Source organism: Amblyomma maculatum, chromosome 11 (genome assembly GCF_055883805.1).
Source record: "Amblyomma maculatum isolate TAMU_Amacu chromosome 11, ASM5588380v1, whole genome shotgun sequence".
Lineage (NCBI taxonomy): Eukaryota > Metazoa > Arthropoda > Arachnida > Ixodida > Ixodidae > Amblyomma > Amblyomma maculatum.
Genome location: NC_139354.1, coordinates 162,920,448 through 162,936,009, shown reverse-complemented (window position 1 = coordinate 162,936,009; position 15,562 = coordinate 162,920,448). Strand labels below are relative to the sequence as shown.

The following is a 15,562-nucleotide window of genomic DNA, read 5'->3' as shown; positions in this document are numbered from 1 at the left end:
AGTGCTCCATACCGTGATATCATCTGCGTATTGCAAAAACTTGATTTCAGGGATATATCATGTAAGCGCCACGCCAATGGGATGGAAGTAATATTGAGCGACGTTGGAGACAATACTGATCCCTGGGATACGCCACGTAATGAAACGAATGAACCAACTGTGTCAGCACTGAGACGTATTGCAAATTTTCTTCCGTCCAAAAATGATGCGACAAAAGTGCGTACTCCCGGAAGGAGATGAAGAATGTCAAAGGCATTCAGGATTGCAGCATGACTGATGTCATATGCCTTTTCAACATCCATTGCTAATATGGTAAGTACATTGCGGCTGCGGGTAGATGATAGAACTGCTGATGCCAAGACAGCCAACCCGTCCTCTTACCTATGTATGGACGAAATCCAATTTGAGCAGGGTGATAAAAACCGTGCTGTTCAAGCCACCAAGAAAGCCGCGTGGCTAGAATTTTCTCTGCAAGCTTGCAAAGCGTTGATGTTAAGGAGATTGGCCGTAAGTTGGCGAGGTCTGTTGGAGGCTTCCCACGTTTAGGAATAGGGATCACGACAGCGGTTTTCTAGCTCTCGGGTACGACACCATCACGCCACACTTTGTTTATGGTATCTAGTAGTTCAGGAAGTGCAGCAGTACTGAGGTTCTTGTAAGATGAATTTTGTCCAGGCCGGGCGCTGTTTTCCGTTTCGCATCGTCAATTGCAGCCAGCAGCTCAGACATCGAAAAGGGGCTCGCAATTCCATCTGCGTCGGCAGCAGATGATAGTTTCCATGCGATTGCAGGGATACCTGCCAAATTAAGATTTGCAGCTGAAGGTATATCGCATTTTGGGAAAAAGTTTCGAGCAGCTTCTTTGGCGAAATCGCCCGGCGACAGATTAGCCGCAAAGCATGCTGTTGCTGCTGCGTCAGTAGAACGACGACCGTGTTCCATTGCGCGAAACGTTCGCCAGAGTGAGGCGTTCGATGATTTATCAGGGAATTGTTCACACCATGCATGCTACTGGCGTCGCGATAGATCGCGTTCATATCTCCGAGCCTTCTCAGTAAGATCATTCAGTCGTGTACGTGCCTGCCCCGAAATATGGTCTCGCGTAACAGCCAGCTCAGCGTGACGGCGGGCTAGTGCCGGTCGACCTACACCAATCCAGGTAGTAGCATTGTTTAGTGCTCTTTGTATACGAGTGACGGCGAATCTGGAGACATACTGTCGAGACAAGGGCGAAAGCTTGCTGTCCCAGTTGATCACAGAACAGAATTGATACCGATGACAATAGGGTGGTGATCACTTCCCCAGCAGTCTGGCTCCATGTACCATGTACCCGCACCCAACCACCACGTCAAGTCTGGAGCACAGGCCGTGTTGCTGTCCCAGGGTGATTAAGCAGAACAAACAGGGCATCACGCCTACCACGAGGGCTTGCAGTCGGATACACTCAATCTGGGTGAGGGGCGTTAAAGTCGCCTTCGACTAAAATTGGACACCCGGGGTATTGCCGACGAACACTTAATAGCCAGCCAAGATTTATACGGGAAGGGGCGCCTCCAGCTGGTCGAACGTATACATGAAACAAGAACAACGGTTCCTTTCAGAAATTCCGCAGCAACTGCTACTACCTCTTGGTATGATGTGCACCAGTTTTCAAGAGAAAGGCGCACATGAGGAATACGCGTTTCAACATATACCACCGCCTTTCCCGGGGAGAAGCAGTCTGCACGCGACGTCGGTCATTGGAGGAGACACGTGGCCGCTGAAGCCCGGAATGGATGGCAAGGCATTCGTTGCCTGAAGTAACATAGCACACACCCGAAGCTTGTTAAATCGCAGTCGGGTCTTGAGCTCGGCCACCTTCGTGGAAATGCCTATACAGTTCCACTATAGTACACCAGGACGACCGGATTTCGCCATTTTCGTGTGCTAGTCCAAGCGCTGCAGTATCACAGATGCCAGGTTGGACAACTGGTTGACCATATAGCGGAGCAGCGATATTGCAGAGTTATCATTGGGCGTTTTGGTACACTGGGAAGAGGCAGCAAATGGCCCTGTTGCGCGGGATGAAGGCGGCGGTGCTGGGCAATTGCTAGATTTGGCGGTTACTTCTGCAGCTCGCCGACGACCATGCATTTCGCGGTGTTGTCGGAGCTTAGAGACCTCTGCTAAGAGACGATTGATTTGCTCATCCAGTACAGCCATATTGTCGTCTGGTAGATCAGTACGCTGCTGTATTGGCTGTTGTCGACGGCGTTTCTTGAGAACCGTATTGTTAGACTGTCTTAGCTGGAGGTGCATTCGAAGCGGGCTCAGGAAGCTCTGGCCACTCATCATCCCACTGGAGAGCTGCAAATCGATTGGATGTCTGCACTGGTTTCATGTCTTCTATTGGCCAATGCTTAGCGTTCCGAAGACGAGCCTTCTGCGTTGCCTTTTGCTTTGTCGGACAACTTGGAGACGTTATCTCGTGGTCGTACGGTTTGCAGAGGCCGCATCAGTACGTTACTTTTCCTTCAGACGCACCTTCATCGGCAGTAGCAAAAAGGGCAAGATTTGCGCATGTGCCTTGCCCGGAAACAGTTGTAACAGTAAACCACACTCTGTTTATACGGCCGTGGCCTTAATATGCAGCCGTAGTAGTACAGACAGGCTGGGAGTGTCGGAGGGCCTTGCAAGGTGATCGTGCAGGAACGCTCCTTCCCTATGTCGGGCCTGTATGACTCGGTGCGTTGGGCAGTACAGCTCACGTTGAAGGTTGGCTTGATCTTCGTTTATGACGACGTTGTAAACGACGCAACGCTGCAAGTCGGAGCCTTCAACTAGATACACTTGCGACTGAAATACAACTAAAGCGTTTGGATACGTTCTACCGCAGTAAGTGTCGGGAGCCACACAGCTATAGTATGTCGGTCCTCGGCCGCGGCAATACAGTCATGCACTTAAAACTCGCGCCAAATACAGGCGCGGCAGCACGTGCGCGTGAGAGCGAATCCGCGCGTTGGAAGCCGGGATAGTGGTTTCCCGATAAGAAGGCCGCGCGACAGGGGGGAAGGGCTTTTTTTGCTTCGTCCGGCGGGGACAACGTTTGGCGGGGCGTACCTGGACGGAGTGTTCTTTCGTCGTGTCGTGTTTGGACGGGGATTCCGGACGTTCGGCGTGAGTGCCTGGTTGTGCTATTGTTCCTTTCAATTTTTCTGTTCCGTCGCGGTTTTCCTTGTTTCTGTTTATCGCAAAAGTAGCGACTTCGTTATTCTCCTTGTGTTTGCCCAAAGTAAAAGCGGTTCGCCAAATTTGGTCTGTGGTTGTCCGTTGTACGGATTATTGCGCCTCGCGGACCCTCCCCCTTTCCGGGGCGAAGGCAGTGGCCTTCAAATGTTTGACTTCTTCCTTGCCGTGAAGCCCCGAAAACCTCTGGTTCCGAGACACGCGTCCAAGTTAGCCTGGATTATCCTGTTTGGTATATCGGTAAGGCTTTTGTTGGCTAGAGATTTAATCGCCACTTTATAAGAGGTCGACCGCGGTGTAGGTGCAACCTGGTTTTCGATAGTTAAACAGGAGCGCTTTCCTTGATAGCCACCACTTGCCGACGACGAATTCGGTTGAATATCTTCCGAAGGACGCTTGTGAGGGGCACGGGTGCTCGTTGACACGGATGGAGGTGCCGATAAGTCCATTGGAGAGCACGTCTCCTCATGTCGCACTGTTGGATGTCCATCTCGGCGTGTTAACTGGGTGGCCATAGCCGTGCTCCGCCCAGAGAATAGGTCACTTACGGGCTGTTGTGCATTTTGGGAAGGCTGAATGGGCGCTGGTGCTGAAGAACCGGGAGCACCAAGCTGAACAGAGGCCGATGGTCAGTTTGAAGTGTCGACGGCAGGGCAGGAGTTGCAGCGAGAAACTCCGACGAAGCTACCTCTGCCAGCGTGGCAGCGGCCTAGCCTCCGTGTCGACCTGAGCTGCAATCATGCATGGGTAGCATGCGCTGGAGTTCTCGCAACCTGACGCCGAGAGGACGTCTGGAGCTTCCTCGGAAGTAGAGGATCCACTTCTCTGGAGAGAGGACAGGCACTTACAAGGTCGGCAAGAATTTTCAGAGGAGCGATGAAGCCACCTTAGCAGGAAACCATGCACTTCTTCGGCGAACGCATGTTTGCAGATTTAGCAAAATATCCTTTCCTCGGAAGTGTGTATTGCACACATTCTGAAAAGGTAACTGAAAGACACCACCTACCCTCTGAATGGTTATTTTCAAAATTTTGTGCTCGATAAACAACCGGCAGCGCATGGTACCTGATGATGATGATGGACTGATTTTTTATGGCGCAAGGGCATCTTTGGCCAGAGAAGGTGAAGTGACAACTGAAGTTAATAAAATGTCCGAGGTGAGGTGTTTAATGATGTATACGGTGGTGTATAGGGCCTAAAAGTTTTTCCGGAGTGTGTAGTCTAAAAGCAGTGGTGGCTAAAAACATTGCGGTGTTTAGTGGTTGAGTAAAACTGAAAGATGTACGTGTTAAAAGAATAAGTTGCCCCAGCAACAATTTCTTTAAAAGAAAGCCATTTAATTAAAAGAAATGGGCTGATGTTGATAAATGATTCCATATAAAAAGCCTACTTTTAATAAATATTTAAAAAGTATTTCTAAAGGGAATATTGGATGATCGCCAAGAAAGATGGATGGATGTGTGGGTATTTGTTTCGTGTATAATTCAGGAAAGTGACGTCTCCTATGCTGTTCAAGTCTCGGACATTCAATTAAAACATGGAGCACTGTTGGCCGGTAATCGCATCTCGAACAATGTGGTGCAGGAGAGTTCGTTAAAATGTATGAGTGTGTCGTGTATGTGTGACCTATTCTCAGCCTGCACAGAGCTACTTCTTTGAATCTGTTTTGTTTTTCTGTAGTGTATCCTTGGTTTTATTGTGTGTAGTTTATTCTCCGTTGCCGTGTCCCACTCCTCTTGCCATTGTTGTCGGATCGTGTTTTTGATGTGAGGCTTGAGATCCTGATATATGTTGTCAGTGTCTGTAGTGTTTCGAAGGGCAGCTGATGCAGCAAGCCTATCAGCTGCCTCGTTACCTGGTATACAGCGGTGGCCTGGCACCCAACACAGTGTAATATTAAGTTCTAGTTTATGGGCAGACATAAGGGAGTTATAAAGTGAATTTGGGACTGGGTTCTTATTGTGACACTTTCGAAAGGATGGGGACGTTAAAACTCTGAGGGAGTCTGTGTCGATGATCGATGTCTGTATTTTTTTTTCTATAATGTGCTTCACAGCTAGCAGGATTTCATGGCATTCAGGGGTAAATATACTTGTATGTCTGTTCAGTGTTTTTGAAAGTGAAAATTGCGGTCCATGTGCTGCACAGGACACTTGAGCAAACTTCGAAGCATCGGTGTAATATTCATCACAAGTGTACTTCGCCTGAAGTGACATGAAGTGCCGCTGTATGGCAGTAGAGGATGCGTGCTTCCCCACTGCAAGAAACGACAGGTCACAATTAACAGCATGCATTTCCCAAGGAGCAATTAAGTCTTTTGGTGAAGTTGTATGAAGACTGTTAATCGGAACATCCAGATGTCCAATATGCGTGGCAACTCTGATTGGATATGGTGGTGTCAGAGATGGTTTTCTTGAAAAAAGTGCAGTGCTAGTTTTGTCAAGCAGGAGCAGGCGACATGAATGACCCAGTTGGCACAGTACCTTCATAGCATAAGTTACACAAGTAAATTCTCTCCTTCGTTGCAGTGATCACCGGTTCGCCTCGACATAGAGGATAGCAATTGGGCTAGTTCGAAAAGCGTCGTAGCGAGGCGAAGGGCGAGGTGGTGCACGGGATTGAGCAATTTTAGCGCAGAGGATGATGCTGACCAATAGACCATCGAGCCATAGTCAATGCGCGATAGAACTACACTATTCAGAAGGCTCAGAAGGCAGTCGCGGTCTGTGCCCCATGACCGGTGAGAGATAATTTTTAGCAGATTCATTGCTTTGAGACACTTCAGTCGCAACTGTTTTATGTGGGCAATGAAGGAAAGTTTTTCGTCAACAACTACGCCAAGAAATTTATGTTCCTTTTTAAAGACAAGGCTCTGACCATTCAGTGTAATGTTGGGGTCAGGTCTGATGCCAAGCTACTTAGAGAAAAGTACACAAACACTCTTTTCAGAGTTAAATTTAAACCCATTGTCATCAGTCCACCTGGACAACACCTAGCTGAATCTGTCGTTCACAAATGGTCAAGTTTCAAGATTTGAAGCTTATCTGGACGTTATCAACATATACAGAGCAAGAAGTAGTTTTTTTTAAAGAGTTCATTTTGACAATGAAAAGTATGCAACTGAGAACACCACCTTGAGGGACACCATTTTCCTGTATGTACTACTTTGAGTATGCATTGCCAAGACGAACTTTGAATGTCCATTCAGACAAGTAACGTATTGTATTCAACAGGTTCCCTGTGATGCAAACGAGAGAAGAGGTCGCGGATGATACCATAGCGCCAAGTGGTATCATATGCTTTTTCAAGATCGAAAAAGACAGATAAACAGTGTTGTTTATGTACAAAAGCATCCCTTGCATAAGACTCAAATGCAATGAGCTGATCAGCTGTTGACCGCCCAGCTCTAAAACCAGCTCGGGTTTCATGAAGAAGACCATTGTATTCAAGGAAATGTAGAAGGCGGCGATTTACCATTTTTTCAAAAAGTTTGCATAAACAGCTGGTTTGAGCGATAGGCCGATAACTGGCAGCAAGAGTGGGTTCTTTTCCGGGTTTTAATATCGGGATAATGATCGCTTCCTTCGATGCTTAAGGAAAGCGTCCTGTGGCCCATATTTTATTATACAGGCAGAGTAGGGTTTCAAGCGTGTCCGTATGCAGGTGCTTGAGCATTCCATATGTGATCCTGTCAGGACCTGGTACTGTGTTCGCACATGTGCCAAGTGCAATCTTCAGCTCCTGCATGGTGAAAGGGCTATTGTACCCTCCTGTGCACGGTCTTTTATCACATATAGGCTTCCTCTCCCCAGTTACCTTGTGTCGCAAAAAAGAATCTGTATAGTGCGCTGAGCTGAATACGTATTCGAAGTGTTGCCCTAGTGTGTCTGCTTGGTGTTCAAGAGAGTCACCACTAGTGCTGACAAGGGGTGTTGGGAGAGTGCTATATCCTTTGAGTGCTCTTATTCTGTTGTATACTTTGTGAGCATCAGAATAAAAGTTCACAGAAGAAAGGAATGATGACCAGCTTTCTCGCTTGGAGATGCGTTGAACACGTTTGCAATTTGCCTTTGCCCGCTTAAATCCTATTAGGTTTTCAGCCGTGGGGTATCGGCGTAACTTCGACCATGCCTTGTTTTGTGTTTCACGGGCAGTCTTACATTCTGCATTCCTTCACGGCCTTCGTTTGTTTCGTGGCTTACTTGATGTTTGTGGAATGTGTTTTTCCGCAGCATCTATAATGTGCAGCGTGATCAAGAGTTGAGATTCGTCAACGCCTAAGGCAGTAACTAATGAACAGGGCAGAGCTAAGTGTTCCCTAAACAACTCCCAGTTGGCCGCATATTCTTTAAATTTCCTGGGATTAGACGAATTTACATTTTTATTGCCTGTGTACTTCACAGAGATGGGAAAATGGTCGCTTCCATATAGATTGTCAATAACAACCCACTCTGTAGCTGCCAAGAGCATCGGAGAGCCAATGGCTAAATCAATGGCTGTGTACGTATTATGAGCTAAGCTGTAGTATGTTGGCTGTTTTGAGTTGAGCAAACATGATCCTGAGGACAATAACTTTTCAATTAGTGCACCTCGGAAGTCCGTTCTTGTACATCCCCATAATGGGTGGTGGGCATTAAAGTCTCCGACCAGCAGACATGGTTCTGGGAGTTGGTCAATCAGCTTTTCAAACTTTTTGTTGCATAGTCTATGATCTGGCGGAATATACAGCGAACATACCGTTGTTATTTTACCGAATATTAAGGCTTGTATTGCCACTGCCTCTAAGTCTGTGTTAAGCGAGATGTTTCGACAAGCGACTGACTTTTGTGTTATAATGGCAACGCCACCGGAGGGGTGAGTACTGCCTTGCCTATCTTTCCTGAATACACGATACTGCTTGAGAAAACTTGTGTCTGTTGGTTTCAGATGCGTTTCTTGCAGACAAACTATGTTTGGTTGGTGTTCGGCGAGGATTTAATATACGTCATCCAGATTTTTTAGGAGTCCTCGACAGTTCCAATAAATGATGCTCTCGGTAGCCATTTTGGTAGGTGTGGAAAGAATATAGAGTAGGGTTAAGACTCTCCGCCCTTATCAGGGGGCTTTGTATGTTTTTTTTTTTTTTATTATTTGAGGCGGTCTAGCAGGCCCCGCCTCTCATTGGCGGACTCCCTAGGTGCCGCTGACGCTGCGGAGTCCATGCTCACTTCCATCGCCTCTGGTGAAGATGGAGGCAGGAGGTTTTTCAAGAGGAACAAAGTCCCTCTCAGATGTCTTTGGTGTCCCGGACGTCTGGGAGAAAGTGACCTCCGGGATTGCAAAGATTGGTGCAACCGGTTGGTGCTTAGCGAGGAGCCGTAGTGGGAGCACGTCAGCAGCATTGCACTGCGTGCCCATCGTTACTAGACGAAGCCTGGCCCCTCTGCGGGCTGCGTCAGCATAGGGAGCGGAGGAATGCATTCTGTGCTTTTTTCGCGCCTCTCCGTATGTTATCTTCTCAGTTACCTTTATATTGATTACTTCCTTTTCGGCCTGAAAGGCTGCACAGGACCGTGAGTATGCAGGGTGGGTGCCCTCACAGTTCACACACTTGTAGTCAGTTGCACTGCAATTATCGGTTGCGTGATCATGTGCGCTGCATTTTGCACATGTAAGGCGTCCTCGACGTGTCTGGCTACCATGCCCGTACCGCTGACACTTGAAGCACCTGCGCGGGCTTGGTATGTACGGGCTAACATTGCATCGGATGAACTCCACATTGATGAATTCAGGAAGTGTGCTCTGGTTGAAGGTGAGAACAATATGTTTTTATTTCTTCGTTCTTTCGCCTGATTGTTATTCTTCGTACTGCTGTTACACCTTGGTTCTGTAGGCCCTCAAGGAGATCTGATTCTGTTTCGTTTAGGAGGTCTCGCTCAGAAACCACTCCCTGGCAGCAGTTAAGACTGCGGTGGTGTGATACTTGGACGTCAAGGTGAGCAAATGTTTTTGTTGTGAGGAGGTTCTCAGACGGACTCTTGTCTGATACCTCTATTAGCAGGTCACCAGATCCTAGTTTTTTCGCTTTATAGTTTGCCCCAATGATGGCCTTCAGAGAGTTGGCAATCAGAAAGACTGACAGTTCATTTACTGGTTGAGATTCGGTTACAGAGCGCAAGACAAGAAATTTGGAAAGTTCTCAGTTGATGTCGTGATTTTTTGCGTCACTTCGGTGCGACTCCTTTTCGGGGGTATATCAGGTTTTTTTAAAGGTAGTTTTTCCATGCAGTATGGATAGTTTAAGGGGTCCTAATATATGTCGCCTCTGGTTCACCCTTATACGCAGAGGAAGGTCCCGGAGCCCCTCGCCTGGTGGACAGGCGAGGAGCCCATCGGCCGAGACTTGACCATGGCCTCGACCGCCACCGTTCAAGGTTTCTTCCCTCCACCTCTCAACCTTTCGCCACGGTACGGATGACAGCTTCGGTAGGGGGCTCAGGGTCTTTGGCGGCACCAAGCACTAACACCTAGTTTACACAAGGTGCCCCTGCGGGGGCGTGGTACTTGTAAACCGATTAACAATTCATGGCCAATGCCTGCGCCCACATTGAACTGCAGGGTAACATGTGCAGTACAGCTGAGGATTCGCAGACACTCACACAAAAAACAGGATATTTGTTTGAAAAAAAAAAATACAGTGCACGCAGCTTCTGCGGCATTGGTCGCGCTGCCGTATCGGGGCGTAGTCGGCGTGGAGCAAACTTCGACTGCAGCGCCATCTCAGTGCCTAGGCGCAAAGCGCAGCCGCTTTGGGAGATGCAGTTTCAGAGGATGTATAAACGATGCCCCTAGCCGGCGCTAAGCGTCCGGATGTGGCTTTTCGTTCGGTGGTGTAATAGTTCTCGTGAGAGCGCTATTCGCCAGAGTTTACATCGCCGGGTGTCGATGTAACCAGGACGGGGCTTGCGGTACCGGCGGCACAAGCGACGCCTGAACCCTTCCGCCCATTCCTTTCTCCATGGTTCAGCCCTTCGGTCGGAGCTGTGCTAGGCCTATTGCTGTTGCGGCGGCATAAAGTAGTGTTCCTGTATATGCTCCACTAGCATAAAGGGTCGTGTGGTGCCATCTGTGAGCCAGCCAGGTGGCTATAGTACTGATTTATTTATAGGAAGGGAAAGGCGCGGTAGCTGTCTCACTTGTTTTCTGTGGACACCGCAACCGCGCCGTAAGGGAAGGGAGGAAGATGGGAGTGAAGGTGGAAAGAGAGAAAGAGGAGCCGTAGTGGAGGGCTACGGAGTAATTTCGACCACCTGAGGATTTTTAGCGGGGCTGGTGCAGGTGGGTCACCGCTGCTTGCGGCGGGGGCTGGCCTGGCACCGAATTTTTATCTGTTGTAGGCCGTCATTGCACATGCCACCGCTGGTGGTGGACGACGGCTGTTGTTGCGGCGCGCGTCTTTCTTTCCCTCTTGCTTTTCTTTCTTCTCTATTTTCTCTTTTATCTGCACGAGGCAGCGGATGTGGCTCAGCTACAGAGCCAGTAGCAGGCCCGTGCATTTTCTTTTCCTTCTTCCTACAACCACAACAACAACAACAGCGCTGGCATCGCACAGCACACGACGCCTCTTCGTTTCGCCTCCATTGAAACGGAGCCGCCGAGGTCGGGTTCGAACCCGGGTGTGGCTATAGTACACCTTGGCGAAGCACGGCAGGTCTCGAGGGAGAGCGCGCTCTTTTTTACGGTCTTCTCAATCGCCGCGGGAACAATGGGAACGTTTCTCCTTGAGTTACGCTCTCCGCCGCCGCAAGGGGCGTGACCTACTCACTGTTCGCTCCGTGTCTGCTTCAGCGGCGGCGGGTGGCTTCTGTCTGGTTTCGCGCTATCGCTCGCGGGTTTCGTAGTGAGTGCAGCCCCGAAATGAAAACACACAGAAGGTAGGTGCTGCAGCGGCATGTCGCCAACGTAGTACACACGTGAACGGATATACGTTCGACAAGCATGACATACATTGCGGCATGCTTGTACAAGAATAGGAACAAAAGAACAAAACTGAATGAGCAGTGATCACATCAAAGCTTTTTCAAGGCTTACATGACAGCAACTCGTCTGCAACAGCGAAACCGTCTTTCAGCGCTAGATGCGAAACCATCCGTGTATCACCGAAGATGAAAATAGTTTCATAAAAATGTAATGTAAATTGCAAAATGCTTGCATGATATAAAGTATTAGTATAACAGTCAAAGTAAACATTGTAGGGTTGAGTTTTAAATGTTATTACAATTAATATATTAGCCAATGTGTTGTATTATAACCATTATTTTAATTTTGCAAATAACTATTTTAATTAAATTTTTACATGGTATTAAGCTTACTATGAAAACAATCAAAAATGGTTTGGTATTCATGACACCACTTGTGCTCGAAGTGGTAAAACGAGGCCAATAAATGATGAAAGTGACACTCGATGCAGTGACTTAGAAATGAGTTCACCTAGCTGAAAGTATGCAAGAAACTTCTAAAGCGTTAAAGAAGGACACTCTCACTGAAGACTCATTTCAAGCCCTATATAGAGACAAATTAAGGCTCTCTTCGGGAAAGTAAGGTTAATGAGCGGAAGGGAACGACATATGCTAGACGCGACGGCCGTAACAGCTAGCGGCACATGACTACATTGTCAAGACAGACGTTTCATCTGAGAGCGAAATCAAGGCACTGAAAGAAGTAATGGTACCTTCTACCATCCCATTTCCCACTCTCACATATCCCGGTTTACCTTACGTCGCAGGATATATAGTTTAGTTAATCAACTTCGGGTGTGATGCTTGAGCTATCCTTCTTGAAACTAGCGAAAGAAGCAGCCCCATGTAGTAGACTCTTCTATACGAGGACAATATTCTAGTGGACTGCATTATCCGAAACCAGAGCCTGTTGCCCTATTGGACAAGCTTTTTTTTTTTTTTTCGAAAAAGCTGCCGTTCACCTACTACACACAAATGTTCTCAAAGTACTTAAGATCCTGATTCAGTCAGCATTTCAGAATTCAACTCTGAGTTGCCCGAAAGGAATTGACAACAGCTATGTTATTAGGCCCGCTTCTTTGATATTTGAAAAATTTCTCAGAATTCTTCTTCACAATTAATTATACCAGGAATGTGACAGAGAAGACCGTCAGTTATAAGCTGCTTTGTATTCTGCTACCTTATGTTGCCTCCTGATTTGCGGATATTACCCTATCGTCACTCTTAAATGACTCGGCTAGTTCACTGCGTTGTCTCTGTTTAAAACATTTCCCTCGTTGGAAAGTAAAAGATGCAGGGGAGGACAGGAAACGGCGACTGCCGATTTCCCCCGGATGGGTTTGCCCGGAGGTGCCGTGTATGGGAAGCGTGGGCCAAAGTGGTGTGTTGCCTCCGCCGAGGGGCCTTCAAGGTCCAAACACTCGGAATCGGCTCAACCACCAGGATCGCCTTTTCCCCAGACACGACGATGCCACGCACGGCTAAGCGTGGGTGCTCGGTGTCCGTGGTGCCGCACAGTACTCACAAACACCTGCTTTAACAGGTGCCTCCTGCGGGGTTTCGTCTTAAAAATACTACCAATTTCATAATAGGAGGAATTTATTACTGCGCATTAATAATATATTGCTTTGTTGAGTCAGCCAAACTGCAGTGCGTATCCAACATTTGGTACAAGTGGGCAAAGCAAGTCATGTACTCGCACAAAAACGCAAAATGCTTACAAATATAAAGGATTCTCACATAATGTGTTTTTGCTGAACTTGATGAGTGTGTAGAGGTTGTTTGCAGTATACAAAATTTCTTGGAATAGAATTTTAAACACAAAGGGCAAATTGCATTCCAAGGGAAAGCCTCGGGGAATTTTGGTTGGTTTTACAAGACCAGACAAGGGACTGTGGGTGAATTAAGATTGACGAAAGAAACTTTTTTTTTTTACTATGTGCCCTGTTGAAAATTTCTTATTGTAGCTTTTGTGTGAAACAATTCTTTTCTATTGACGTGCACAAAGAAAGAAAGTTGGTCATTGTTATGTGCTTTCACGTTAGCCATATTCTTACAGCATACCTTCGCTATGTGGGAACTACTCAATGTGCGGAAGATGAAAAATTGTCACTTGGAGTGAGAACACAGCCACTTTTTGTACTATGTTTTCTTAAATGGTTTTTCTATCTTAAGGTGTATGGCCCTCTTTTCCCATGGAGCCACTTGTATCTTTGATGTAGACCACAGCAGCAGTGCGCTGGTGTGGTGATGCTACTTTGCCTCACCTGCTTACAACCCACAGATTGTGGCTTCAGATTTCTGGCTGTATCCCCAGCTGTATCCTCTTATGCAACTGGGCATTTAAGGTAATAAAATGAAATCTAAGGGCAGTGTGTTGGTGTAGTCAGCAGATGCCCAGTGATGACATACGAGACTGGTGCACCAGTGGTGTTAGCGCATTGCAGCTTATTCCGGAGGTAAACAGATAGATTCAAATTTCTGTGTGCACCTGCATTCTTGGATTTCGCGCAGCTCCCTGTGAAGCTGGCTGTGAGCAGCCACCGCCCCTAGGTTGCGAGCAGCAAAAAGGTGAGCTTAGCCGGCATTAAACCACTGAGCCATATATCTTCATGTGGTAAGCTGCTTCATGGTGTTGCCTTCTCCTTTTGATTAGTTTGCACTAAAGACCTTAATAGTTCTTCTTCATAGCAAGACAAATAATCATATGATTGAGTATTACACTACTAACGGACGAGACGGCCGTCGTGCAATGTCACGCGGAAGAACCACTGGACATTTCTTGCAATTAATTGCGGGTCAGCGTGCCTGCTCACCTGCTCTTTGGGCGTGCAGCGAAACTCGCGGGTCTTCTTGGCCGCCACGGAGGAGGGCAAGTCCGACTGCTTGATCTCGATGTACCTCCTCAGTTGGTCCTGCGGGGAGAAGGCCACGACGTACAGGCATCTCAAGAAACGAGTGCAGGAACGGGAATTGCACGGCTTTCGACAGAGCTGGCTCAACAGGTTAGTTGGGAAATCACGTCTGGTAAAAACAACGTAGTATTTGGAAGTAAATACCCCTTCATAACGCTCATTCCCTTCATAACGTTGAGCTGTTGTTTACCAGACGCCGTTTCCCAAAAACGGCGAACGGTTGAGCCCTATGTCAAGTTGGAACTTTCAAGACGTAGCTATTGCAAGGGCAATCCTCACCGACTGCAGGTTGCCAACGTAGTCCTCCGAGAAGCAGACGATGGCCTCGACGCGGTGGCGAAGCTGCAGATCGCACAGGTGGTGCAGGATTAGGCACACCTGTAACTTCACCCCTTCCGCTATCTGCATGTCGATGAGGCCCAGGGGGACGCCTCCATTGCCGCCAGTGCTGTCGCTTCCGGTCACGGCGGCGGGGCCACCGACGCCTACGTAGTAGGAGCAGAGGTGGGCAAATTTTCACATTTTGGCCTTTCCTCTCTCACCCTCACATTTCAATCGGTGGCCTTCTCTCGCCCTCATCTAAATTTGTTTTTTGTGACCATCACTCGCCCTCACCTTCACTTTAAAAAATTGCTGGTCATCATCACTTTCATTTCGTCTGCCCTCTCTCACCCTCATGTCGAGCAGCTATTTTTTAATTATTTCTCATCTATGGTAATAGTTGAAGTAGGCGCAAACTATTCTCTGCGTCCACTTTCGGCGGTGCCAAGCCGCGTTGATCATTTAGTAACCCGAATATATCAAAGCTAACAAGCTGTGGCGAATCACTGGCAAGAGCCATCTGGTACTCGTTCCGACAGCTGCTGACAATGAGATATGTATTGCACAAGAAAACCAGGCGCTGTGGAAAGTGCAAAGAACAATTCTGCCCTGGGCAGCCAATCAAAGACGGAACTGCGAGGAGGAAACAATTGTCACTGCCATAGGTAAGCGGGCAAACCTGCCCACATGCGGAAGACCGTGATTCGAACTTCTAACCAGTCGCAGACGGAAGGCATGAGGCGTATTCGGCATAGCAGACAACAAAACACTGTAGTCTAATTCAATAGCGAAACGCTATCACAAAACGGAAATTTCTAGGAGGTCAGGGGATCCTGACCCCCGATCGCGTCGCCAAGGGGGGGGGGGGGGGGGGGACATAACATGCTAGCCTGGGGCCGTTCGCTAGAGTTTCAGACATGTATTCATGTGGTGCCATTTGGGAGACGCTACGTAAAAATAGGTTTTTTTTTTTTGGACACGGCACCTCGGTAGCACCAACGATCCCGACTTCCTCCAGGAACAAGCAGAAAACGCAAATTGAAGGTGAAAAGAAGACGCGTTAAGAAGGAAGGAGTGCACAAGTCGTCCTCCTTCCTTGCTAAC

General features: G+C 47.8%; 1 protein-coding gene and 1 long non-coding RNA gene across 2 annotated transcripts in view; one reads left to right on the top strand and one right to left on the bottom strand.

The window, feature by feature from the left end:
- RyR (Ryanodine receptor) overlaps positions 1 to 15,562 on the bottom strand; it is a 1,181,579-nt gene that overhangs the window by 604,362 nt on the left and 561,655 nt on the right. The window contains exons 50-51 of the mRNA XM_084584752.1: positions 14,417 to 14,622; positions 14,039 to 14,137 (exon numbers count right to left, since the gene is read on the bottom strand). Coding sequence (XP_084440878.1) covers positions 14,039 to 14,137; positions 14,417 to 14,622 — 305 coding nt within the window. The remainder of the gene's footprint in view (positions 1 to 14,038; positions 14,138 to 14,416; positions 14,623 to 15,562) is intronic.
- Positions 9,164 to 13,806, top strand: LOC146175333 (uncharacterized). Its single transcript, XR_014702219.1, has 3 exons — positions 9,164 to 9,199; positions 9,551 to 9,672; positions 13,737 to 13,806. It is a non-coding gene; the product is annotated as an uncharacterized LOC146175333 (long non-coding RNA).